Source organism: Phacochoerus africanus, chromosome 3 (genome assembly GCF_016906955.1).
Source record: "Phacochoerus africanus isolate WHEZ1 chromosome 3, ROS_Pafr_v1, whole genome shotgun sequence".
NCBI lineage: Eukaryota > Metazoa > Chordata > Mammalia > Artiodactyla > Suidae > Phacochoerus > Phacochoerus africanus.
The window spans coordinates 10,757,345-10,783,506 of NC_062546.1; the positions used below are offsets into that span (position 1 = coordinate 10,757,345).

Sequence of the window (26,162 nt, forward strand, 5' to 3'; positions counted from 1 at the left end):
GACGTCATTCCGCTTCCGACGTCGCGCGCAGTTCCGCCATGGCCTCCGAGGAAGCGAGTCGTAATTCTAGGTCTCGGCGGGAGCCGGAGGGGCGCTTCCCGCGGCAGGACAAGTATTCGGTGCTTCTGCCCACCTACAATGAGCGCGAGAACCTACCGCTTATCGTGTGGCTGCTGGTGAAGAGCTTTTCTGAGAGGTAGCGCGCCTGGCCACCCTCCCCGAGGAATGAGATGAGCTGGCTTCCCTGGCCTGATTGTCGGCAGTTGGCTGCGCGAGGCCGCCCTGCTTGTTCCCCTCTTCGGCTCCCGCGGGAGGCCTCGGGGCGGAAGCCAGCCTACGAGGAGAGCAGAGGCGGACGCTTCTGGGGTTCTCTCCATGTTTTGGTGTCATATTCCTGCCTTTGGGTTTTGTGAGACACTTCTTTATTATACACTCCCCGATTCCCCTCCCCCCGCTTTTTTCTTAGAAGGGTTAGCCACCCTTTCCATTAGGGCGAGGCTGAAAGCCTGGCCTCTCTCTTAGCGGTCGGGATCTGCGGCAGGAGCCAGGACTCTAAGCGAGCCCGCTCACTCCCGCCCCCGTGCCCCCAGGGCTTATGTAAGCCTGAGGTTTGGGCTCAGTGGGTTAGGGAACTGCTGCTGGGCTGGACAGCCTTTCTGGAGAAGGCCTAAGGACTGATTCGCTAGTGGATGTTTAATGTGATTGTTGGAAGGTGGGAAGTTTTGAAGTTTGAAGCGTTATACACTTTTTTTTTTTTTTTTAAGCTTAAGAAAATTCTGGTGTCAGTACTTGGTGACTTATTTTGCCGTTACACAAATGGGATCCTGTTGTGTAAATCTTTGAAGATCTTTCCATATCAGCACATACAAACTTCGCAAATTATTTTGAAAGTGAGATAATGTCATATGGCTGTGTTTTAATTTTTCTAACCGGTTAATATTACCGAACGCGGATTATTTCCAAAGTGTTTTTTTTCCTTTTTGACTTTTGCTTTACAAATGAGAATGAAGACTTTGTTTACAACGTATTTCCTATCATTTAAAAAAAAGTGCTTAATGCATAATAAGTGCTCCTTTATTAGGTAAACTTTGCAACAAACACATTCGTGCTTTTACTAGTATACCAGGGATAAAGTCTTGCTGTGGAATTGCTGAGTCAACAGAGATGTGCTTAAAATTGATAGTTGCTGTCAAGTTGCTCTCTTAAAAGATTGTACTGGCTTAGGACTTTTCAGCATTCATCAGAGAGTGCCTGTTTCCCCATCAGCCAGCCAACCTGAGCTTTATTAAACTTACATAGTTGGAAATGCTAATTGGCGAAATACATTGCTGTTTTGATTTTTCTTTTTTGATTTTTGATTTTGTTTTTTATTTTTTTAGGGCCGCACCTGAGGCACATGGAATGCCCAGGCTAGGGATGGAATGGAGCCAGTAGCTGCCTGCCTACACCACTGCCACAGCAACTCTGGCATCCTTAACCCATTGAGGATTGAACTCTCGTCCTCATGGATACTAGTCGGGTTCGTTACCACTGAGCCACGATGGGAACTCTATTGTTTATAATTTTTTGAATGAAGTAACTGTCTTCACATTTATGGCCCTTCAAAGTTTTTTTGTCCGTAATCTTTTTCCTTCTTTTTTTTAAGTTATACTTTAATTTCTATAAACTCCAAATTAGAGAAATTGTCATGTAGTTGATCTTGTCCTGGTTTGTTTTCTGATTATACAATATTTTTTGCTATTTAATTTTTTTATGCTATGCAGTTTATCTTTCAGTGGTTCCTGGGTGGGGTGTTTCTGCTTTTGTTTTTGTCTTTTTGGGCCACACCCGGCGGCATATGGAGGTTCCCAGGCCAGGGGCTGAATTGGAGCTGTAGCCGCTGGCAGAGCCCCAGCAACACCATATCCGAGCCGCCTCTGTGGCCTACACCACAGCTGATGGCAACGGCAGAACTGAGGCCAGGGATTGAACCTGAAACCTCATGGATGCTAATTGGGTTCGATAATCACTGAGCCACAGGGGAACTCCGTGGTGGATATTTTTTAATCAAAATGAAGTTTAATGAAGGAAACAACTATTTCCTTTTTAGATGCAGTTAAATGACCTAAAATCAGCTCAGTTGGATTCCTTTAAGCTACTTCACTCTCAGGTGGTGTGGCTGCTTTGAAGTTAGGGAGGGGGGGTAATTTTGCTTATGAATGACTCAATTTGTTTATGAAGTGTATCTCCTTCAGCACAAGAACTGGAATCCTTATTTTTTTTTTTGTCTTTTGTTGTTGCTATTTCTTGGGCCGCTCCCGAGGCATATGGGTTCCCAGGCTAGGGGTCTAATCGGAGCTGTAGCCACCAGCCTACACCAGAGCCACAGCAACGCGGGATCCCAGCCTCGTCTGCAACCTACCCCACAGCTCACGGCAACGCCAGATCGTTGACCCACTGAGCAAGGGCAGGGACCGAACCCGCAACCTCATGGTTCCTAGTCGGATTCGTTAACCACTGCGCCACGACGGGAACTCCTGGAATCCTTATCTTAACTTGTTTTGGCTTGTAAAAGCGCTGTGGGAAGCTGAACTCATCTAAGAGATTAGATAGGCTGGGTTTTGCTTTCTTCCAAAAATACTGGGGCTGACTTTTTTAAAGCCTTTAGCTGTGGAAGGTATTTTCTGGTAGATTTCCTTGCACTGTATTTCTTAAAACCAGGCCAGGAGGAAACAGAATATGGTGTTTAGGGGCTTGGCTGCACTTCCTTTTCTACTCCCTTAAGTTTCCCGATAAAGTTAACAAAAACACTGTCTTGTTTAAAAGGGGCTGGGGAGAAGAAGATGTGGTGATCAAATGTAGATCCGACTGTTGTGCTGGCTTGTTTCTAGAATAGAAACTATGACGAGAAGTTAATGAGAACAACAAAGATGTTAATTTTGAAGTGCATTGAAATCTTTGGACGTCCTTTTTATTTTATAGTTGGGGTAATGGGTACAACCATTTGAAAAGGTGGTGTAAGAGACTGTCTCTGTTCTAAAGTGGATTTTTAAAGGGTGAAATTAAATCGGCTTTATTCCTGATAATGTTAACTTAAATCTCTTTGGCATTGAATTAAAAAGAGTAATCACCCAGACCTACTCAGTTGACTTGATATCTTTTAAAGGTACTTGAGTACGTTTTCTCTGTAGAAATTTTTAACATCTCAGGATGTTAAAAATACATCTCAGGATGTATAGTAGCATTTCCAGCAACATGCTGAGTTTGGAGGTGACATACTAAATAGTTGACATTTGCTTCATTGATAATTGAAGTTTTCCTTGATGATTAACATGGCAATAAGTTTCTATTTATATGGGGAAGAATTAGTGATTTTTAAATTATCCTTTAATTTAAGAATATTGTCTCCAAACTGTACAAATTTAAATTGTTTTGTTTTAGTGGCATCAACTATGAGATTATAATCATAGACGATGGAAGCCCAGATGGAACAAGGGACATTGCTGAACAGTTGGTGAAGATCTATGGGTCAGACAAAATTGTAAGTCATTTTTCTATCATATCAGTTGTGTTTATATATGAGAAAAAATGACAAATGAACAGTGCTCAAATTCAGTCTGTCTAGAAACTGAAACGATAAAGAGAGAATTATATGCTTGGGGTTTAGATGCATTTTATTGCGCTTGAAGTTTTATGTCTCTGATCTGTGGAGTCAGTGGTAAGTTTACAGCAAAATAACGAGCCTTTGGATGAACTGTTTTTATGTCTGACTGTGCAAATCACTTTTCTTGAGCGGTAGAATTAAAGCATGGTACTGAGTTGACAGTAGAGCCATGTTGCAGTTGGTAATGTATGTCTTCATTTTTCTTGCTGTTTCTCTCTTCCACTTTCAGTGGAGAATACTGCCTGCAACTAAAAGCTGTAAATAAAAACTTATAGCTGGGAAAAGTCACTGATTGTTTTCATGTAAAACAAATGATTTTTCAGGGCACTTGGCATTTTTACTTTTATATATAGAACAGTCTGGTGGAAGTAGATTGACTTTCTGAGTCTTAAACTTTAGGGTTTCCCACTGTACCTGAAAGCCTGTTTTTCTTCTACAGGAGTAACTTAAGCAAATGTAGACTTCATTTTATAATGGCTTCATAATTTTGATTTTTGGCCACTGGTTTGGCTTTATGAATGTTGGAGCATACTTGTGAATTCAATTTCAGATAATTCTTGGGCCAAAAGCTTAAAATTAAATCCAAATTTAATTAGAAACCACATTCTAGGCATTGGGTATTTTGTAATTCGTATAAACTAGAATGTCTCCCTCTTGGTGCTACTGACATTGGGACCTGATTGGTCTTTGCTGTGGGTGCTGTCCCCTATGTTGTAGGGTGTAAGCATCATCCCTGAGCTCTACTCAGGAGATGAAGTAGCAGTCCCCCTCCCCAGTGTGGCAACAAAAATATCTCTTGAGATCATCAAGTATCCCTCTGCAGGCAAAATTGTCCCCTCCTCCCAGTAGAGAACCATTAGTAGAGGTGTAAAAAGAGTCTCTTTGAGAACCTTTATTGGCATGTGCATTTCAGGAAATGGCAATTAAGCATCATCAGAAATTATTTCTGGGTCCAGTTATTCTTGATTAATCCCAAAAATGAAATAATTTCCATGCAGTTGGAGGAGATCTTCCTTGGTGGGAAGAGTTTAAAGGAAATGTGTTACACAGTCCACCTATCCTGTAATAGAGGGTCTTTCTGTCTCACAAATGAGCAGTTCACAGAACTACAGGCCCCTCTGGAAGGCTCCAGATAGACAAGCGCACAGAGGAGATAAAAACTTAGATCTTCATCCTTCCTACGGTGGCTTCAGATAATGCTGGGTTCGTGTTTTTGGCTAGTTGCTCACATTTTTTTTTTTAAATAAATTCTAGGTCAAGGCCACCCATTCACATTTATTATGTATAGATATACTCTCATTATGCACTTCCATTTTATCAGGGAACATCAACCTATTTTGAGTTCTTTTGTCATAGAACCTCAGCCTTGAGGTGTGGTTGATTGATATATCTAAAAGAATGCCTGCTCAATTGACCATAAATTCTTAAAACAGCGTGGTCCTCAAGGTAAATTGAAAACAAAGGGAAAAAAATAGCATACACTGTCATGATTTCTGGATAGTACCAGGGAAATTCCCTATTCATTCATTATTTTATCACTTTTTTTGTTTTTGCTTTTTAGGGCTGCGCTTGCAGCATATGGAGGTTCGCAGGCTAGGGGTCTGATCGGAGCTACAGCTGCCAGCCTACACCACAGCAAGGCAGAATCTGAGCCATGCTTCTGCAACCTACATCACAGCTCATGGCAACGCCAGATCCTTAACCCACCAAGCAGGCCAGGGATCAAACCCTCAACCTCATGGTTTCTAGTCGGATTTGTTTCCGCTGCACCCCGATGGTAATTCCTATTTTATCACTGTTAGATCAGCTAAACTAGAACATTATTTTGGGAGGGGCAGTAACAAGCTATGCGAGAGTTGGCACTTACTTGCCTTTTAGGTGACATGTTTAGTTGGGAGAAAAGTTGGAGAGAAATTAGGAACCATCTTAAAATACTTCAGATAAAATATCATGCACAGATGCTTTGTTAGCTAGCCTTTCAAACTGGCTGAAATGAGTATTTCAGGGAAAAACAAACAAACAATGGGGAAGATACATATGTTTTTAACTCTGTAGGTCGGAAACAAACTAGAGGTTCAGTCACTTTCTAAGGTTACATAGCTAACTGATAAATGGTAGGAGTGGGACCATAGAAAAATTGGAGGCACATATTCTAAAGTGTTAGCAGTGGTCACAGGGCAGGGAGACGAGAGGTTTGTAGGTTTGTATGTTTGATGTGTGTGGTTTGTTTCACCCCCAGGCAGAGATCAGATAATCACCTGTATTTTCTCATTATTTATGTATAGTTTAGTATTTTTAAAAATTGTTCTGATAGTGAAATGTAACGCACATTCATTATTTTTAAAATGTCAAGCGTAACTACAAGATTGAGAGATTTGAATACTTAAAAATATTCTGTTGGACTTCCCTGGCTTCTCAGCAGGTTAAGGATCTGGCATTGTCACTGCTGTGGCTCTGGTTATTGCTATGACATGTGTTTGATCCCACAGAAACTTCTGGGTGCCATGGCTGTGGCCAAAAAAAAAAATTCTGTTCATCCTCAACAAAAGTATTATCTCTGACAAAGAGATTAATACCCTAATTAAATGTACAGAAACAGTTAATTCATAAAACAAGAACTTCATATGGCCAAAAATGGGAAACGAAAAAAAAAAAAATGAGCCTCACTGATAAAGATTTACAAAATAGAGTATTATTAGTGTTTTTTTAGCAGGGTTTTTTTTTTTATTATTCTTTCTCTCAACCTTGAGAGTATCGTAAAACAGGTCCACTTCTAAATACCCTTGGCTCTAGTGGACATTGATACCGTTTTCTGAAATATCATCAAGATTTTCTAGAATAAAGATTTCTACAAATAAGTTTTTGTCTAACAAGTCATAGTGTCACACAGTATTTTCTAAGAAGTCGTGGTAAGCATTCCTCAGAGAGTATGTACCTGGCATCCTTACACACACTTTCTGTACATGCCCAGCTTCTCTTCTGCGAAGCCGTCCTGCTGCCGTGAGAAAAAGCAATCAAATCGATGCAAGGAGGCAAAAAAAGGAGAGGGTGGGCCTCGGGATCTCAGACTAAAGCATACTAAGTGTAACAGTTCGAGCTTTTTTAATACTTATTTACACCACAGCATCCCTGTTATCTTGTTTTTGTTGTTGTTAATTTTCCACCCTTTTTTTTTCTTCTTTTTGGCTGAGCCTGCACCATGCAGAAGTTCCTGAGCCAGAGGTCGAACCCACACCACAGCAGCAACATTGCCAGATCCTTAATCCACTACACCCCCTGTGGAGCTCCCAATTTGAACTTTTTATTACATAAGAAATAAACAAGTATATTCTTGTTGTGAAGTGTAAATGTTACCAGTAAAACTGAATTTGCCTCTGATGCACATTTCTCGATCTGCATCCCAGTCCCTTTTCCACGGGGAGACCGCAATCAGTAGTCAGGCGTATGTTACCTGAGACCTTTTTGTGTATTGTGTGTGTGTGTCTATGTGTCTACATCTATAGAACTAAAATGCACGGTTTTGTGTGTGTGTGCTTTTTGTTTTTATTCAGGTAAGATGCAGTCTTCCTGTATCATTCTCTTTTTTTTTGTCTTTTTGCCTTTTCTAGGGCTGCTCCCGCAGCATATGGAGGTTCCCAGGCTAGGAGTCGAATTGGAGCTGTAGCCACCAGCCTACACCAGAGCCACAGCAACTCGGGATCTGAGCCGAGTCTGCAACCTACACCATAGCTCATGGCAACACCAGTTCCTTAACGCACTGAGCAAGGCCAGGGACCGAACCCGCAACCTCATGGTTCCTAGTCGGATTCGTTAACCACTGCGCCACTACGGGAACTCCTCATTCTTTTATTTATTGATACCTTGGATGTCTGTTGTCACCAAATTACCTCATCTTTTTAGCAGCTCCATAGTACTCTAAGTAACATGGTTTTATTTCCTATAAACTTTCGAACATTCTGAAAATTATAAATAATAAAATTATCCTTTGAAAAAGAGGAAGGATTTTTTAGCTGAAACATAGGGTTATAGAAAATCTAAGATGAACGTCAAAGGATTTGCTTTTTCAGGGCAGAGAAAGACCAGATGGGGGTCAATATTTTGTCAGTGACTGCCAAGCATAAAATCAAATAAAACTCAACATGTCTTAATTGGTTTTGTTCAGGGAATTGTGGTTACTTACTGTAGTTCTCTATATAAGAGCTCATTGAGCAGGAGTTTATTTTCGTTCCTATTTTTCAGCTACAGCAGCTCGTATGAGGTAAAAACCAAACAAAGAAAGACCTCTCCTGCTCGTTTATTTAGAGGTTTGCAATCTGAGGCAGTTGGCTTATACACTGGCAAGTGCAGGATAGGGAGTTTAGGATCACTTGGAGTTCCCTGGTGGCACAAGGGGTTAGGATCTGGCAGGCATTGTCACTGCTGTGGGTTAGGTCACAGCCATGGCATGGATTTGATCTCTGGAGTGGGAAAAACTTTTGTGTGCTGCGGGCCCTGCCAAAAAAACAAAAATAAAACTCAATAGGGAGTTTTCTTGAACCCTACACCTCAGAAACTTAGTGTTAAAACTTTGGCATTCACATGTTCTCACTGTGGCACAGCGGGTTAAGGATCCGATGTTGTTTCTGGGGTGGCATGGATTTGATCCCTGGCCTAGCACAGTGGGTTAAGGATCCTGCATTGTTGCAGCTGTGGCTTCAATTCACTCCCTGGCCCAGGAATTTCCATATGCCATGGGTGTGGCCAAAAAAAGAAAAACAAATTAAAAAACTTGGGCATTGTACTTTTCCAAATTATATAGAAAAAAGAAAAAGAGCTAAACAACTAAATTAGGATTTACATATAAAGCCCAAAGTGTAGAAAGACTAATTGACAAACTTACGAAAGCGAAAATTTAATCTTAGGAATAGAACCCTGAAGTCATGGGGCCAGTAGGGAATGAGATGAGGTCATCCAAACATAAAGTCACGATAAGCTGATGGGGTGATGGCAACGTTGAAAATCATAAAGGGAATTGGGAAAATAAGCACAGCTATCAAATATTCCCAGAAGGTATAAGAATAAGTGAGTTAAATCATCGCTTTTCCTTGTAAAGACTCAGTAGATATTGCTAAAAATGATAAATCAAGTAGTAGACATAAAAATATTCTTTTCTGAGGAAAGAGTTAAGATTTGGTCTGTGGGGTTTGAGTAACCAAATGTTGCTTTTCCTTAAAAGCTGTGAAGTTAATTGGTTTGTTACTAAAAGCTTTTTTTATTTTTTTTACTTTAGCAAAAAATATTAAGCTTACTCTGTTTTAAGTTCTAATAAATGCAGCTGTATTTCTGTAAAATGAGTGAGCACTTATTTAAAAAGCGTTATTTGTCAGGCTTTTGATTTTTTGTGTCAGAATGTCATTTCTTATCCTTGCAGCTTCTAAGGCCACGGGAGAAAAAGTTGGGACTAGGTAAGTAGAACCTCTCACCCCTTCTACCTGTTTGTTCCTGGCTTTACTAAAATCATCCAGTGTGTGTGTTCGCAGTTTGGAACAGGGCCAGAATCCAGTGACCTCCTGTGATGGTTTTAAAGATCTTAATGACATTCAAATAGTTTAACTTGAGTTGCCTGTATCAACCAAGGCCCACTTGGGAAAACAAAAACCACTGTAAGTCTTTTAATATAGGGAATTTAATACAGAGAATCTGGTTACACATGTGATGAAATTGTTGAGAAGCCACATGGAACAGTGAGGTTACTCAGATTAATAGCAGCCGGAGCAACAATGGAGGAGGCGGTGTTTTTAGAGTTGGGGATACCTGGCACCTGGCAGAAGCAGGAGCCATGGAGGAAGTCCGCCCAGTCCTGGGAGGCAGAGTAAGAAGGAGGACACTTGGACTTTCCCCTTCTTGAGGACCCCCTTCCCCCCGTGCCTACCGTAGCTGCTGCGAAACCAGCTGACAGGAGAACCTGGGAAATAGAGTACCCTGGGAGAGAGAACAGAGAAGGCATCTAAGAGCCAACATCTTGGCCCAGCACACTACCTTAGCTGTAAGCCTTTGAACATTTCTTTAACGTAAAAGTTTTTAAAAGGTATTTATTTTTTTAAAAGAAAGCTTTGCCAGCTTTTAAATATAAGGGGTCATTGGAGTTCCCCTTGTGGCACAGCAGAAATGAATCTGACTACTATCCATGAGGATGTGGGTTTGATCCCTGGCCCCTCTCGGTGGGTCGGGGATCCAGTGTTGGCATGAGCTGTGGTGTAGATCACAGACATGGCTTGAATCCTGAGTGGCTGTGGCTGTGGCATAGGCCAGTGGCTACAGCTCCCATTCGACTCCTAGTCTAGAAACTTCCATATGCTGTGGGTGCGGCCCTAAAAAAAAAATGTAAGGGGTTATAGAACATCTCAGGTGAGGTCAGTCATCCTGAGATGAAACTCTTGAATGCCTTTATTTCACAGTTGCTTTATGTTGAAAAGTGGTATGATTTTATAGAAAAATGGGGACATGGAGGAAGCATGGTTCTTAAAAACTGACTATCTGTTGTTGGATTGAAATGATCTTGAAACTGCAATGAAAGCCAGTAAGAATTAGAAACCAGTCAGTGGATATGCAGAAAGCTGTGGGTAGTCATTTTTACCAAAAGAAGTTAGAGTTCATCCTTGCTCTTAAGATAGTGTGATGGTTTGGGCCTCAAGACACAGGAACTCCCTCATCCTGCCCTTGACCAGGTACCCTTACCTGTCAAGTCCCTAAGGAACTTTTAGGCATGAGGGTGGCTAAGTAACTGCCAGCTGTGCCTTTGGCCCCTGACACCAGAACAGGACTCTCTTGTCCCAGGCTTACAGTGTAGAAGACACTGCCTGGGGGGCTTTTGTGGGACTGGAGTGATGAGAAGAGCAGGAGCAGAGAGAATGCTTGGGTAGGAATCCAAGCAGCAGAGATGTCAAGCACCAAGGCGAAGTTGGAGGCAAAGAAGGACCTCGAGACTTTTTTTAATGATTTTTGTTTTTTCCGTTACAGTTGGCTTACAGAGTTCTGTCAGTTTTCTACTATACAGCAAAGTGACCCAGTCACACATACGTACATATATATACATATATATATACACATATATAGAAACATTCTTTTTTTCATGTTATCTTCCGTCATGTTCCATCACAAGTGACTAGATATAGTCACTTGAGATGTTTTTAATAGGGAATAAATAGGAATTATAGGTCAGTATCAATTTTAAAGGACTAATGTATGCCTTTCAGAGATGCTTGTCAATTTCGTACCTGTTCAGATATGCTCCTAAGCATTTTTGGTGGTTTTCTCTAATGGATATACATATTTTCATTTTTAGGAACTGCATATATTCATGGGATGAAGCACGCCACAGGAAACTACATAATCATTATGGATGCGGATCTCTCACACCATGTGAGTGGTCTGTTTTCTTTATTAGCTATCTATGGTAGTCCTAGCATGTTTTACTGACCTACTGTTTATTCTTTCTAAATTTCAGCCAAAATTTATTCCTGAATTCATTAGGTAGGTATTTCTAATGTTTGAAAGAATTATGATTCAAATCATTTATCTTACTTTGATTTTGGACTTATTTCATCTTTCATTCCTCATTCATTAAGAATGCTTGTGCTGGAGTTCCCACCATAGTGCAGTGAGTTAAGAGTCCAACTGTGGATTGTTGCGGGTTTGATCCCTGGCTTGGTGCAGTGGGTTAAAGGATCTGGCGTTGGCTCAGTTGGCTCACCTGCATCTCGGTGGAAGCTATAGCTCAGATTCATTCCTTGGCCCAGGAACTTCCATATGCCGTGGGTATGGCCATGAAAAAAAAAAAAAAAAGTTTGTGCTGTTTTAAGTTGCTATCAAAAATAAAACCAACATATAGATCTAAGACCTATGACTATAGATAAGTGACTAAATGATGCATTTCAGGAGCCCTGATGGGGACTAATCAACAGATAACTCCTTTGTGTTACCTAATTCTTCCAGACTAAGAGAAGGATGAAAGGTAGCATCCTAGTTAAATGGAATTAAGGCCTCCATCGTATGGGTAAAATATCATGAACAAATGGGGTTTATTCCAGGAATGCCAGAATGGTTTTCAAGAATCCATCACAAGGATTAATTTATCACATTAACAAAGCAACATGATTAAGTCTATAGATGCTAAACGATATTTGGTAAAAGTCACTAGCCATTTCTAATTTGTGCTTTTTAGTGCCATGCCTATGGCATACGGAAGTTCCCAGGCTAGGAGTCAAATTGGATCTACAGCTGCCGACCTATGCCACAGCCACAGCAATTTTGGATCTGAGCCGCATCTGTGCCCTTCTGCTAATTCACCTCCTCCTCCCTCAATCCTCCTTCAGCAATGTGGGATCCTCGACCCACTGAGTGAGGCCAGGGATTGAATCCACATCCTCGTGGATATTAGTCAGATTTGCTTCCGGTGCACCACAACAGGAACTCCTTCTAATAAAAATCTTAATGTTGGCGTTCCCATTGCGGTGCAGAAGAAGCGAATCCAACTAGGAACCATGAGGTTGTGGGTTCGATCCTTGGCCTTGCTCAGTGGGTTAAGGATCCGGCGTTGCCGTGAGCTGTGGTGTAGGTTGCAGTCGTGGCTCAGATACTGCATTGCTGTGGCTGTGGCCTGGGAACCTCTATATGCCACGGAGCTCCGCCCTGAAAAGCAAAAAAAAGAAATTTAATGTAGAAATAGAAAGAAACCATTGGAACATAATAAAGACAATCCTAATACAGAGGTCTTTACTGAATGGTGAAATGTTGAATCATCTCAAATAAGCTTACCAATATAGATATATGAGCTATCATTCAATGTGGAGATTGTAAGTAATGTTGTAATACAAGAATTTAGCACAAATATTGGTAAAGGATACAAATTATATTTATTTCAGGTGATAGAGTTATATTTTTAGAAAACCCAAGGCACCATGAAACCTCTCAGAATAAGAATTTGGCAGCTGTTCTGAATGTAAGCTCAGTATACAAAAACCAAATCAGATCATGTCCCTCGGCAGCTTAGAATACTTCCTCGAGCTCTGATTAACACTCGGGGAGAAATCCCCCCTCCTTACATGCTCTGATGTGACCCCTGCCTCCGCTTCTGAACTCATCTTGTGCCACTCCCCTTTGCCTGAAGGGCTCTTTCACTTCTCCTTAATGGCCAACTACTTCCCCTTTGACCTCTGCATAAAGTCACCTCAGAAATACTTTTTCTGCTCAGATCTCCGATACACAGAAGCCCTTTGACCTGATAAAGCAGTGGAACCAGTGGAGTGGAAAATGAGTGAAAGAAACAAAAGGAAGAAATCCAAATGGTTTATAAACCTAGGAGAAGGTAGTCACCCTGGGATGTAATCAGGGAACAGCAGTTAAAACAACCATATGTTACTATTTTACTGTCCACTAACTAGTTTTTCAAAATTAAAAACCTATGCAGCAGTATATCCAGCACCAATGAGATGGTAGAAAACAGACACACTCAAATATTGCCGGAGGAAGTATGAGTTACTGCAGCCTTTCCGGAAAGTAACTTCTGGTGTTACCTGTTAAAATTTAAAATACTCATAAGCATAAATGAGCTATACTTGAATTTAAAAATTGTTTAAAAAAAAAGTATGCCATATGATGAAAAATATGTCCACACTTGTACATGAGCGCTCGTAGTAACAACACTCATAATAGGCAGAAGGTGGAAACAGTCCCAGTGCCCATCAACCGATTAAGGTGGTCTAGCCTTACAGTGGCATGTTATCTGGCCATGAAAAGGAAGCAAGGATACGTGCCACAAGGTGGATGACCCTTCAAGATATTATGCTAAGTGAAAGAAACCAGTCACCCATGTCTGAGTCCATTTATATGAAATACCCAGAATAGGCCTATCTATTGAGACAGTAATATTAGTTGCTGCTCAGGGCGGGGAAGGATGGGAGAGACTGAGAGCTAAAGGATATAGTGTTTCTTTTTTTTTCCCTATGGCCATACCTGTGGCCTGTGGAAGTTCCTTGGCTGGAGATTGAATTTGAGCTGCAATAAGACCTATGCCATTTTTTTGTTGTTGTTGTTGTTACTGTTGTTGTTGTTGTTGCTATTTCTTGGGCCGCTCCCGCGGCATATGGAGGTTCCCAGGCTAGGGGTTGAATCGGAGCTGTAGCCACCGGCCTACGCCAGAGCCACAGCAACGCGGGATCCGAGCTGTGTCTGCAACCTACACCACAGCTCACGGCAACGCCGGATCGTTAACCCACTGAGCAAGGGCAGGGACCGAACCCGCAACCTCATGGTTCCTAGTCGGATTCGTTAACCATTGCGCCACGACGGGAACTCCATATGCCATTTTTTAAAGTGATTCAGATGTTCTAAAATTGACTATAGTGATGGTTTCACAACTCTGAATAAACTAAAAACCATTGAATTATGTGTGTTTTGAATGGGTGAATTATATGCTTTGTGAATTAAATCTCAATAAAGCTGGGGGGTTTTTAGTGCACAAAAAAATACTCAAGCTTTGCTTTAGCAATTCTTTTGAAAGCTCAATTGCCTGTTCTAATTGATAGCTAATTGATTTTTTTCTACAGGAAGCAAAAGGAAGGTAATTTTGATATTGTCTCTGGAACTCGATACAAAGGAAATGGAGGTGTATATGGCTGGGATTTGAAAAGAAAAATAATCAGGTATATATATATATATATGTACTTATGATTTCCCTATTTTTTAAGAGTAACTACTGGAAATATGGTTGGTTTGTTTGGTTTTTTGTCTTTTTTTAGGGCCGAACCTGCAGCATACGGAGGTTCCTAGGCTAGGGGTCCAATCAGAGCTACAGCTGCTGGCCTACACCACAGCCACAACAGCGCTGGATCTGAGCCATGTCTGTGACCTACACCACAGCTCACGGCAACACTGGATCCTTAACCCACTGAGTGAGGCCAGGGATCAAACCCGAACCTTCATGGTTCCTAGTCGGATTCATCTCCACTGCGCCCTAATGGGAACTCCCTAGAAATATGTTTTTAGCAGGTATCTGGATGAAGTTACCATACTGCATTGGGATTTGTGAGATCAGATTGTAACTTGCAATAAATATTCCCAGATAGCTTCTTACCTACCATTTTTCCTATGATTAGGGTATTTTATTTTGGATATTTTTCACTTAGGGAAAAAACTGCATAAACCTTTGAACTTTTGGTAGAAATGGGCTAGTTCAGGAAAATTTGTTCTACTGGACCTTCAGCTTTGATATAAGTGAGCTATTCATCTGTATATTTGGACTAATAAAGTAATTTTTTCCATACTTTTAGAAACAATTTAAGTAAGGCACTTCATGATTTCAGCTTTTACTAAGCAGCAAAAAGGAGTGAGACTTTGGAATCAGACCTGGGGTCAAATCCCAATTATGTCATTTAATTACCTGTATCACCTTGGGTGCCTTACCTTTTCTCAACTTTAGTTTCTTTTCTCATGATAAAATGGAAGTAAAACAAACTGTTGCAGTTTTTGATTACAGTGTAACAAGCCATGCCAAAGCCTGAGTGACTTAAAGCAGGATTTGTTGATTCTTGGGTTTGGCTAGTGGTTCCTCTGCTGACTTCCCCTGGACCCATTCATGCAGTGTCCTTCAGCTGGGGCGTCAGCTGTGCTGGAAGCTCCATCATGGCCTCATTCTTTCCTTTGGCAGTTGGTGCTGCTTGTTGGCCAGGCCATCTTAGGAAAGCGAGGATCTCTGGAAAGCTAGATGAGCTTCTTTACATGGCATCCTCAGGGAAGCAGCCAAAAGCTGCAGGTACAAGGACTCTTGAGCCCTAGGCTCTGGGCCTCACACTACGTTAATTTTTGTTCAAAGCAAGTCCATAATCAAAGAGTGGGGAAATAGAATCCATCTCTTCATGGGAAGACCCACAAAGACTTTTTTGACCATATTTAATCTATGTCACCTAGGTTGTTACGAAGAAATATTTCTCTCTCTAAAGGATCTATATAGCTTACTCCTTTTTGTGTAACAACACAACTTTATACAAATTCTTACTGAGAGTATTTTTTATCACCTATTTCATTCCCGTTGAAGATTCTGTTAATGTCAGTCTTGCCTCTTAATTATGAAACCTTGGGCAAGTCATTTAAAAAACATGCAGGAGCCTCAGTCTTCAGTGAAATGAAGGGGCTAGAAAAAACAGTGGTTTTCAGTCCTGCTGAGCATGGGAATAGTGTAGGGAGAAAATTACATACAACCAACCGCTCCCTGTCTGACCTCCCTTTCTTGTGTACCCACATATTGCAGACCATTTGAATGGATTTCCAGAGCTGGTACAAAAGCATCAGGATTTTTCCCAGGCTTCCAGAGGATTCTGTCGCACAGCCAGGGTTGAGACCAACAAATCAGAGGTCTCTCAGGCCTCTTAATTTGGTCTCTGCAGCTGTTATTTAAAACCAGGGAGGAGTTCCTGTTGTGGCTCAACGGTAGCGAACCCAACTGGTATTCATGAGGACGTGGGTTTGATCCCTGGCCTTGCTCAGTGGGGTAATGATCCGGCCTTGCTCTGAGCTTCGGTGTAGGTCACAGACGCAGCTCGGGTCTGGCATTGCTGTGACTGTGGCATAGGCCAGCAACTGCAGCTCTGATTCAGCCTGTAGTCTGGGAATTTCCATATGCTTCAGGTGCAGCCCTAAAAAAATAAAATCGGGGAGTCCCATCAGAGGCAGTGTGCAACATTTAGTTGGATCATTTAATTGTATTGAGTTGTATCTGCCATTAGTTGTTAATATCTGCCCTCACTGTAGAGTATAAACTCCTGAGAAAGATTTGGTGTCACTTGCTCAATATCTCATTTATGTGGTCCAGGACCAGAAATTGAACCCAAGTCTGTCTGACTCTTGCTGCACTTTAATTAAAAAGTCCTACTTTAAATATGCATTACCTTGAATAGATATACAAGTATATTCTTAAAACATACATGCATAAATACGTATACACTCACATTCCTTTGATTAAATCCATTTTAGGGGTGAACTATATCCTGAAATTTTTTTTTGTGGCTATTAGAAACAAATTGAAGGGGAAAATGTTTTTCTTAGCCATTATCATCCCAGCTATATCCCTAACCATGTTGTTTGTATTAAAAATAACCTCTCTTAGGGAGTACCTTGATGGTTACTGCGGCTTTGGAGAGAAACTTCTCTCCAGACTGCTGCCCCCACCCCATCCCCCATAAAAACTTTTAACTGAATCTGAAATAGATGCAGTACAACAGTCACCTTTTCAAAATGTACTTCATATCTTTTTGAAATGTTGATAGCTATTATTAGTAAGAGCTTGTAATTGACTGATACTTGGTTGTGTTTGAAACAAACCCTAAAGTCATTGTTTCTGCTAAAATTCACGTGTTAAAGTACCTTACCCCCACCCCCCACCCCCCACCCCCAGAGTGTTGGTCTTTGGAATTGAGCCCTTTGGGAGGTAGATGTAGATGAGGTCTGCCGGTGGGGCCCTCGTGGTGGGATGAGTGCCCTTTCAAGAAGAAACCTGGAAAGCTTGGCCTTTTTCTCCTCACCCCGACCCTCTGCCCTCCATGTGAGCACACCACACAAAGACATTGTGTGTAAGCCAGGAACAGGGTCCTCCCCAGGAATCGAGTCTGCAGCACTCTGGTCTTGGGCTTCTCGTCCTCCAGAGCTGTGAGAATTAAATACCTGTTCGTAATCCACCCGGTCTGTGGTATTTTGTTATAGCAGCCCAAGCAAACTAAGTCTCAGAAGGGAAGCTTGGGTCAATTTCCAGAGATTGCCAAAAGCCAAAATCCTGTCCCCCCCCCCCCCCCCACACACACACAGAGTTTAGGGCCACACCTGCAACATATGGAAGTTCCCAGGCTAGGAGTCGAATCAGAGCTGCGGCTGCCAGCCACAGCCACGCCAGATCCAAGCTGCATCTGTGACCTATATATACCACAGCTCACAGCAATGTCAGATCTCTAACCCACTAGGTGAGGCCAGGGATTGAACCTGAGTCTTCAAGGATAGCCACAGTGGTAACCCCCTGAAGTGCTACCTATTACCTAAGTGGAAACTGTGATCCCTTGGTGATTAGAATGAGAAAAAGAAACTCCAAATCCCTTATAGATAGATCACTTTTGCTGTCTGACAGATGTTTGTAAAGTTTTTTTAAAATTGTGTGGCTGCACCTGCATCATGTGGAAGTTCCTGGGCCAGGGATTGAATCCGCTGTGGCAACACCAGATCCTTTAACTCACTGCGCTGGGCCAGGGATTGGACCCCCCCCCCCTCCACAGCGCCCCAAAGATTTCTAACTCATTGTGCCACAGCAGGAACTCCTGTAAATTCTAAATCATGACACTGGCAAATAAGCAAGTTGATTTTAAAATCTGTTACCATTCTTCTGGGGTTTTTTTTGGTTTTGTTTTTGTTTTTTTTGTCTTTTTAGGGACACACTCAAGGCATATAAAGGTTCCCAGGCTAGAGGTCGAATCAGAGCTGCAGCCAGTGGCCTCCGCCACAGCCACATCAGATCCAAGCCACATCTGCAACCTACACCATAGTTGATGGTAGTGCCGGATCCTTAATCCACTGATGGAGGCCAGGATTTGAACCTGCCTCCTCCTGGATACTAGTCAGATTCGTGAGCCACGACGGGAACTCCAAAAGTCTGTTCATCATTCTTGCATATGGTTTGGAAGAATGCTTGCTTTATAAGTCACTTCTAAAAATCACATTTAAAGAATAAAAATCCTATTTGCTGAAAAAGAGAACTGTCAGATCTCCTTTCACTGACTAAACTTTTTCTTTGTTCCATAGAATTAACTTTTTTGTTTTTTTTTAGGCCTGCACTGGTTGCATATGGAGGTTCCCAGGCTAGGGGTCAAATTGGAGCTGTAGTCAATAGCCTGCACCACAGCCACAGCAAAGCAGCATCCGAGCCACGTCTGCAACCTACACCACAGCTCACGGCAAGGCCAGATACTTAACCTACTGAACAAGGCCGGGGATCAAACTTGAATCCTCATGGATACTGGTCAGAGTAGTTTCTGCTGAGCCACAACAGGAACTCTGAATTAACATTTTTGTAAGATAGTGTTGGCATTTGTGAAGTTCGTGTAGTAGCATTTTTAGCATTCTGCTCTTGGGTGTATTTCTCTTGTTTAGAAATTGTTTTTTATAAAGAACATCTGTTTTATCTGACAGCCGTGGGGCCAATTTTATAACTCAGATTTTGCTGAGACCAGGAGCATCTGATTTAACAGGAAGTTTCAGGTATAATGAAAACTTTTATTGTGTATTCTCTGCCATTGTTACCTAAATGTCTTGCTTTATGACTTATTTTAAAGACATACTTTTCATTTCTACCCCATTTTTCTTCTGGAACACTAAAACAGCAGGCTGAAGTTCTTTAGAAACTGCTAATGAAGCTTAAGCATCCTTTTAAGGAAAAACATTGTACTTTTTAAAGAGCATGAAAGACAAGTCAGTGTGCTTGTGTACATGAGGGGCCCAGAGTGACTACTGACTCCTCATTCAGAGCATTGCTCTCACTGAATGTGCTCCCCAAACAGCACCTCTTCCAGTAGTTTTCTGGAAGTTTATGTGAATATAGCATTGTCCAAAGAAAAGTTTAAAATCTTTAATATTTATGTAGAGCTTTTTCAGTGACCTTGTTCTCCATGCTTTTTATTAAAAAAAAAAAAAAAAAAAACTGGTTTAATCGGAGCAAAGCCTTCTGCTAGGTCCCTGGGTTTGGTTTTGTTTTTAATTTTTGTTTGTTTCTGGGTGTGTGTGTGTGTGTTGAACTTCAGACTTGCTGCAGTAGAAGAACTGTTTTATATGACCGTGCCAAATGACTGCACAATTTTTTATTTCTGAAACTATAAAATGTCTGTTTCATCTACTTGAAGGCCGAGACCCCATGCATTAGTTAATACTTTCTATTGCTTGGTGTTTGCTTCTATCCATTAAATAATGTTGATTCTTCCATGCTTCTATGCTTCAATAGCTGGCTATTGAAGATTGAAGCTGGTAGAAACTCTACTGCAACTGGGTGTCTGTTGGGTAGCAGTTCAGAGATGCTAAGACACAGTCAGAGGTGAGCAGAGAAGCCATCACAGATTGGAGATGAGATGATGAAAGTGAAACCTCTCTAGAATTAAAATATAAATTCGTTCAAAAGCAGAATTTGGTATATAAAAAATAGCAAGTATTTCTTGAATGTAAACATTCAAGCATTAAACAAGAGTCAGCGTCCCTGTCCTCATGGATTTGTACATTCTAATGACATGAGATATACGACCACATAAAATACATGCACCAGTACATGGGGATTGTGCTGTGGCGGAAAGCACCCAGGGAGAGTGGTGGTGTGGGGGTGCTGCACTGCCACCAGAGCCTTGTGGGGGTTAGAGGAGGGCGTGAGGAGAGGATGGCCAGGAAGCTCGGATTCCAGGTAATGAGAGCAGTGATTGGATCTGTTCTGTGCAGGGGACAGAGCGGCTGCATATAAAAGTGAGCCTCTTGACTTAACTATTTTGTTTGTTTCTTTCTTTTTAGGGCTGCAGCTGCAGCATATGGAAGTTCTTGGGCTAGGGTTTGAATCGGAGCTGCTGCTGCCAGCCTGTGCCACAGCCACAGCAGCGCTGGATCTGGAACTTTTATATGCTACAAGCACAGTCCCGTCCCCCCCGCCCCGCAAAAAGAGCAGTGTTTTATTGAACACATGCATAAAAGTTCACTTTATCATTGATAAAGCTCACTAATAGTCATTAGATCCCTAGATTTAGGAGGCATGTGCCTTTTACAGAATACAGGGATTCCCCAAAAAAGACTACAGTTTCTGACCCTAATTATCCTATTTATCGGCTCCTCTATATAGTTTTAGAGCCTCTATACGGCTTCATGTATATAGTGTTGGATCTTTAGCCATAGTTTTAAAGATACTGTGCTAGAGGAAATGGGGACGGCAATGAAGGCAAGTAAATGTTTTACAAAATGGCTCTTGCTGGAATAAAGTGACTCTTAAAGGGAAAGAATTCATAGCCTAATCCCAGCTTTAAAGGTACGGCTGAAACGTCCCATCACAATCATAGTCTTTACCTTAAGCCCAGACCTCCCTCTCCTACGTGATGTCATTTGATGTACATAAGTAGTTTCTGTTGCTAAAATCCCAAACCACAAAAAGGGGCCTTAACAGTAGGTCGCTCAGTAAATAGCTCTTATTGAATGACTATTACCACCATCAGATTCTTCTTGCTCCAGATTTATCCCAAACTTTTGAATTGTTATGGAGATTGTGTGGGTAACAGAGTTCATATACTAATCCCCCTCAGGTTCCTCTAAGGACTGGGCTTTATATTATCTTACATCCACCTGAAAGCTTGGGGGAAAAGAAAAAAAAAAGTGGACTAGCCTAAAAGGAAGGCTGAGAAGCAGGGCGGGTTCCGAGTATAAAACTCTCTGGCGCTGTAGATCCTGGTGCCCTTAGCTGCCAAGAGAACAAAATTATACCAAACTGCCTCACCTCGTTTTCTCAAAAAACAAAAAATAACAAAATAGGTAGAAATTGCTGCCTTCCTACTCTCTGAAACTGAGGGTGGTTTTCTGTTTTGTTTTTTTTTAAACTCAGTGACTGAAAACAGAGAGCTCCTGAAGAAAGTGGTTGGGTTGACCCATAGGACTTCCCAGCTCCTGTCACTATAAATCTGATGAGCTCGGCCTTTAGCCTGCAGTCCATCTAAAGTTAGGATGTGCATTCACCCATTCTAAGTGTCTAACTATGACCTCGGTTGATGACAGCTGATACCACCAGGACTGCCTCAAACCTGTTGTGTCAAGTTCCTGCCCTTTTTTAATTCTGTGGCCATATCCGAAGCACATGGAAGTTCCTGCTCCAGAGATTGAATCTGAGCCGCGCTGTGGCAATGCTGGGTCCTTTGACCCACTGTACCACAGTGGGAACTCCCTGAGTTCCCCTCCTAACCTAGCTTCACCACACTCATCTGGGAAGGCCTTTGTTTATCCCAGGAATTTATTTAGTAGATCTCAGGAAATAGAAACTCTTCATAGACATTTATGAGGAAATGTCTGTTTTTTTTCTTATCTAGTTTATATTTTTGCTTCATCATCTGTCAACTCTGTTGTTCCAGTATTTGGAATAGTTTCTCCTCTTTGAACTTTAAAAATTTGAGAAAATTTTAAAAACTACAAATGTGTGGTTCTGCTTTGCATGATTCACTTTAACCATCATTTTTTTATAATTTCTGGTAGTATAGGAAGATAATTCTCTAAAAGATATTAAGAATTCATTTTCAAAAATTGTTCAAAATTATTTACCAAATATTTTTATGGCCTTTCCAGTTCAGGACAACTTTTAAGAACTTTTCTGCATACACATAGCTAGTGAAAGTTGTAGGTTTTATAAATACCAGAGAACTTTTTGAAAGGTCACGGTACATGTAGGCAAGTGTATTTATCCAGGTGTTCAAATATATTTTGATTTCTTACAGGTTATACCGAAAAGAAGTTTTACAGAAATTGATAGAAAAATGTGTTTCCAAAGGCTATGTCTTCCAGATGGAGATGATTGTTCGGGCAAGACAGCTGAATTACACCATCGGGGAGGTATGGTAAATAGTGTCTTGTATTCTTCATGAAGAAACAATAAAACAATAAGGTTGAGACTTTTTCTTTTTTGGCCATCCCGAGGCATGTGGAGTTACTGGGCCAGGGATCAGATTTGAGTTGCAGTTGTAGCCTGTACTGGCAGCTGCAGCACCTCCAGATCCTTAACCTACCGTGCTGGGCACGGGGATTGAACCTGCATCCTGGCTCTCCAGAGATGCCGCTGATCCCGTTTTGCCATAATGGGAACTCCAACATTTAAACTTTTTAATAGTAAAAAGGTTAATGTTCATGTTCTACTAAATAAATGTGGAAGGCTTCCAGGTGTTTAGAAAGTCCATGCATAGGATGAAAATTCACATTCCTTTCAAGTTAATATATTTGACTTACCAATATTGAAAACATCAGCAGAAGGCAGTGTCATTATTATCCTTGCCCTTTCTTCTGACCACCCAGCCTTATGGGATGAGTCTGTCTGCAGCTTTTCCCCCTTGCTTGGCCATCAGCCACCCTACTTAAAAATGAAAGATGAATCGCATTTGCTTGTTGCCTTCGAGTAAATGAAAAGGGCAGGAATTGGGGGAGCAGAGAGGTTCCTTAATATGTATAGCCAGCTAGTAGGCTCATGGGAAGAGTCTCCTCGTTTAACGCGAACATCCTCATTCGGAGCAGAAGACAGCTGACTGGAATGCTGCTGCTCTTGGAGAAGTGAGAATTTTTTGCGCTTGGTACTAAAATCGTAACAACTGAATTTGATGGACTCCTGAAAAAAATTAGGGGAAAGACCATTTTACTTTTGGAGTATAATTTCTCCTTGAAGCTTGAGTAAACCAACTTAATACTCCAGATCAGTGCTTTTCAAAACAACTGTAGATTTGGTTCATATGACCTATTTTTAGATAATAGAATTCATGTTTAATTTTAAAGACTTGGAGTTGCATACAATTACTATAAGGATCCCACAATTCTGACTTACCTTGAAAGACTTGCTATCAGAGGAGTAATCTTGTTTCTGTTGTATTAGTAATTGTATGCCTGCTTTGCCTCTTTGCTAATATTTTTGAAGACTGACTTAATGCTTTTTTTTTTTTTTTTTTTGACTAGGTTCCAATATCATTTGTGGATCGTGTTTATGGTGAATCCAAGTTGGGAGGAAATGAAATAGTCTCTTTCTTGAAAGGATTATTGACTCTTTTTGCTACTACATAAAAGAAAGTTACTCATTTATACTTAATCATGTTCATTTCAGTTTAAACCTAAAAGAAGGCCGGTTGCTGAATTTTATAAAATGTACTCTTAGAGCATAAATCATAAGGTAAGGTAAATTTCGTGCAAGTCTTTTTTTCCGGAGAAACTCCATTTTATATGGCAAATTAGAAAAATGAGCAGTGTTCTCAATTTTCTTTTACATTTTGCTGTATCGAGGCCTGTAAATAAATGTATATGGGATGTTTGCATAAAATATTACTGCTTTCATTAGAGTTTGCAAATGTAGAATTTGTTACATGAGCACGATTTTGAAATATCCTTATAAAAACTGGATTTGTACCTAATAGGGGTCAGAAGTAAGAGGAGTTCTAGTTATATTCATGAAATATATATGGCTCTTTCTGTATGAATTGAAAAAAAATATACACCTTAGCCCTTTCTCTAAAAGTGTATCTCAAATTCTTAAACCAGATAATACATTTTGAGCACAGTTTTAGAATTTGGTTCTTTGCAGTTGTTGATGAAGCATTTCATCTGTCAGAGCAAGTCTATTTCAAATACATATTGTGAATTAGAAACAACTTGACAGCAATTGCTTGCAGAACTTTTTTTCTCTTTTGAGCAGTAACTTTTCTCAGTAAGGAAAAATATTGATGACATTAAGGCATAAATTAGCTGCTGCGGTCATTTTTAAACATCTTAACTATATTCTTTTTCTCAGAGTATTTGTGTTCATATTCTTTCAGGACCATTAACAAAGCATACATCATTAGTAATGTGGCAAAAATTCCCTATAGCTCTTCTGTTTATTCAGAAAACTGTTCTGCCAGTTAAAATGCAGGTTATGTTCTTCAGTAAAGCCAGCACAAATATTCCATTTACTTAGCTTCTATAGATATTGCCCCAAAGAGCTATTTTCAGCTATAACATAGCTTTTAGATCATGCAGTATTTTTTTTACAATTCTGAGTAAGATACATTCAGCAAATACAAGTTGACTCTCCTTTGCAAGTAAAAGGAAGGGGTGTGTCTATGTGATTTAATAAGCATATTTAGTGAACAGTATTTCCTAATTACTACATTTTCCTGGCCTAATTTGGCTGCTAAAGAAATTTAAAGACTGGTTTTTCCACATGCATTTCTAACAGATCCTACCAGAAATGAATACCAGAGCTTAAAACCTTTGTTGTCAGTTTAAACATTACCTGTCTCCATAGTCGAATCAATAGGACACACTCCAGTAAGGGCCTCAACTGTTTCCCTTTTATGCAGAGCTGAACTGCTGGCCCATCACCACCCTCCTTCCTTGGAGAAGTGACTTGTCTCATCATTAATAACAACTAGAAAATTCATCACCACTGATGTAAAATTAGTTTTAAGGTTACATAATACAAATATAATACTTTTTGGGGGAGTGTTTAGATTCTGTTCTTTTTTTATCTAAACTCAAAATTAGGTTTTCATTAACTATGTGAAGCAGAGCTTAAATTACCTCAGAGAACCCACTATATGGTATTGCCTTCTAGAGAAGGTAGTTTTTACCTTTTTAGTCTTTTTGGTTCTTATTCCTACAGTCATTCAACTTACTGTTGGAATTTACACTAAAGTATTTGAGCAGTGAAAACTTGCACCATTTGGAAGTTATTTAGAAAAGAATTTGGACTGTTTAGATGCATTTTTGTAGTAAATGGTGATTTAAACACTATAAAATCTTTTTAAATATTTACATGTGAATCCAGCATCCCTTTTTACTTTGTAAATGGGGCCAGGGACAAAATCCAGATGTTCTCCCATTGTATTATCGCAGTATGAAATCTAAGTAATATAATATCTAAGGAAAACTAAACAAAAAATTATTTTACATTTTTTATATTTCTTCTTGCCTGTCTTCTACAACATGTAATTAGATCTTTCTTCTTTGTTTCTGTAAATCGAATAGTTTGCCGCCGCCCCCCCCCCAACAACTTTTTCTACCTATTTTCCCTTGAAATACTGATTTGGCTTTTTTTTTTTTTTTTTTTTACATACTCAACAGCAAGATGGAAGTTCCAGAGCCAGGGATCAGACCCACGCCACAGCTGCAGCAATGCCAGATCCTTAACCCGATGTACCACAAAGTAACTTCTTGATTTGGCTTTTAAAGATATATTTTATCACAATTCCAGAAATTAATGGAATGCTGTGTTGGATGAAACAGCTTGTTAAATCTTCTGACTGAAGCCTTAGACATATTGGGCTATATGTAACCACCATTTGTACTATTTGCAATTAAATCAGATTCTTCTGGGATGTTATATATGGTTTGAAACTTTTAACTTGAAGTTTATTGAAACACCAAAGGATAAGTGTATTTACAGAGCACATCTTAACGGGTTTGGTTAAATCCTTCACAATTGACATTTATTACTTTTCAGTATGTTTAGCAAATGATAGACACTCAGATGCACTCAACTATAAAAAGTGGGTTCAAGAATGTTGAAAAGATAATGTGTTGGTTGGGGTTGACCTAAATTTACCGAAGCCCACGTTATGCTGTCCAGATTGTGTGAGCACCAGAACTGACCGTCTTTGGGACTACAGTCTAAATGTGACTTTAAGGATCTTGCGGAGACCCATGGGCAACATTTCTCATCCTTTAGCTTCACTAGTCCAGTGGCCTCAAAACGCTAGGGATCTCGCTTGTT

At 40.5% G+C, this 26,162-nt stretch overlaps 1 protein-coding gene across 2 annotated transcripts; it reads left to right on the top strand.

The window, feature by feature from the left end:
* On the top strand, nucleotides 1-25,772 carry DPM1 (dolichyl-phosphate mannosyltransferase subunit 1, catalytic). Of its 2 annotated transcripts, XM_047770869.1 has the most exons (9): nucleotides 14-196; nucleotides 3,421-3,520; nucleotides 9,054-9,087; nucleotides 10,968-11,044; nucleotides 11,130-11,155; nucleotides 14,230-14,325; nucleotides 18,848-18,916; nucleotides 22,156-22,270; nucleotides 23,375-25,772. In XM_047770869.1, the coding sequence occupies exons 1-9, from the start codon at nucleotides 39-41 to the stop codon at nucleotides 23,477-23,479; spliced, it is 780 nt and encodes a 259-aa protein (XP_047626825.1). In that variant the 5' UTR covers nucleotides 14-38; the 3' UTR covers nucleotides 23,480-25,772. The 2 variants fall into 2 exon arrangements, with proteins under 2 accessions (XP_047626826.1, XP_047626825.1); XM_047770870.1 differs by lacking the exon at nucleotides 18,848-18,916 and having other exon boundaries at nucleotides 1-196.
* The last annotated feature ends 390 nt before the right edge of the window (nucleotides 25,773-26,162 follow it).

Bases quoted from the DNA above. Each gene is read 5' to 3' on its own strand.
- DPM1 (XM_047770869.1), top strand. From the start codon at position 39: ATGGCCTCCGAGGAAGCGAGTCGTAATTCTAGGTCTCGGCGGGAGCCG. The intron at 11,045-11,129 runs GTGAGTGGTCTG...TCTAAATTTCAG, and splicing joins ATGCGGATCTCTCACACCAT to CCAAAATTTATTCCTGAATT. The intron at 14,326-18,847 runs GTATATATATAT...TTTATCTGACAG, and splicing joins TTGAAAAGAAAAATAATCAG to CCGTGGGGCCAATTTTATAA.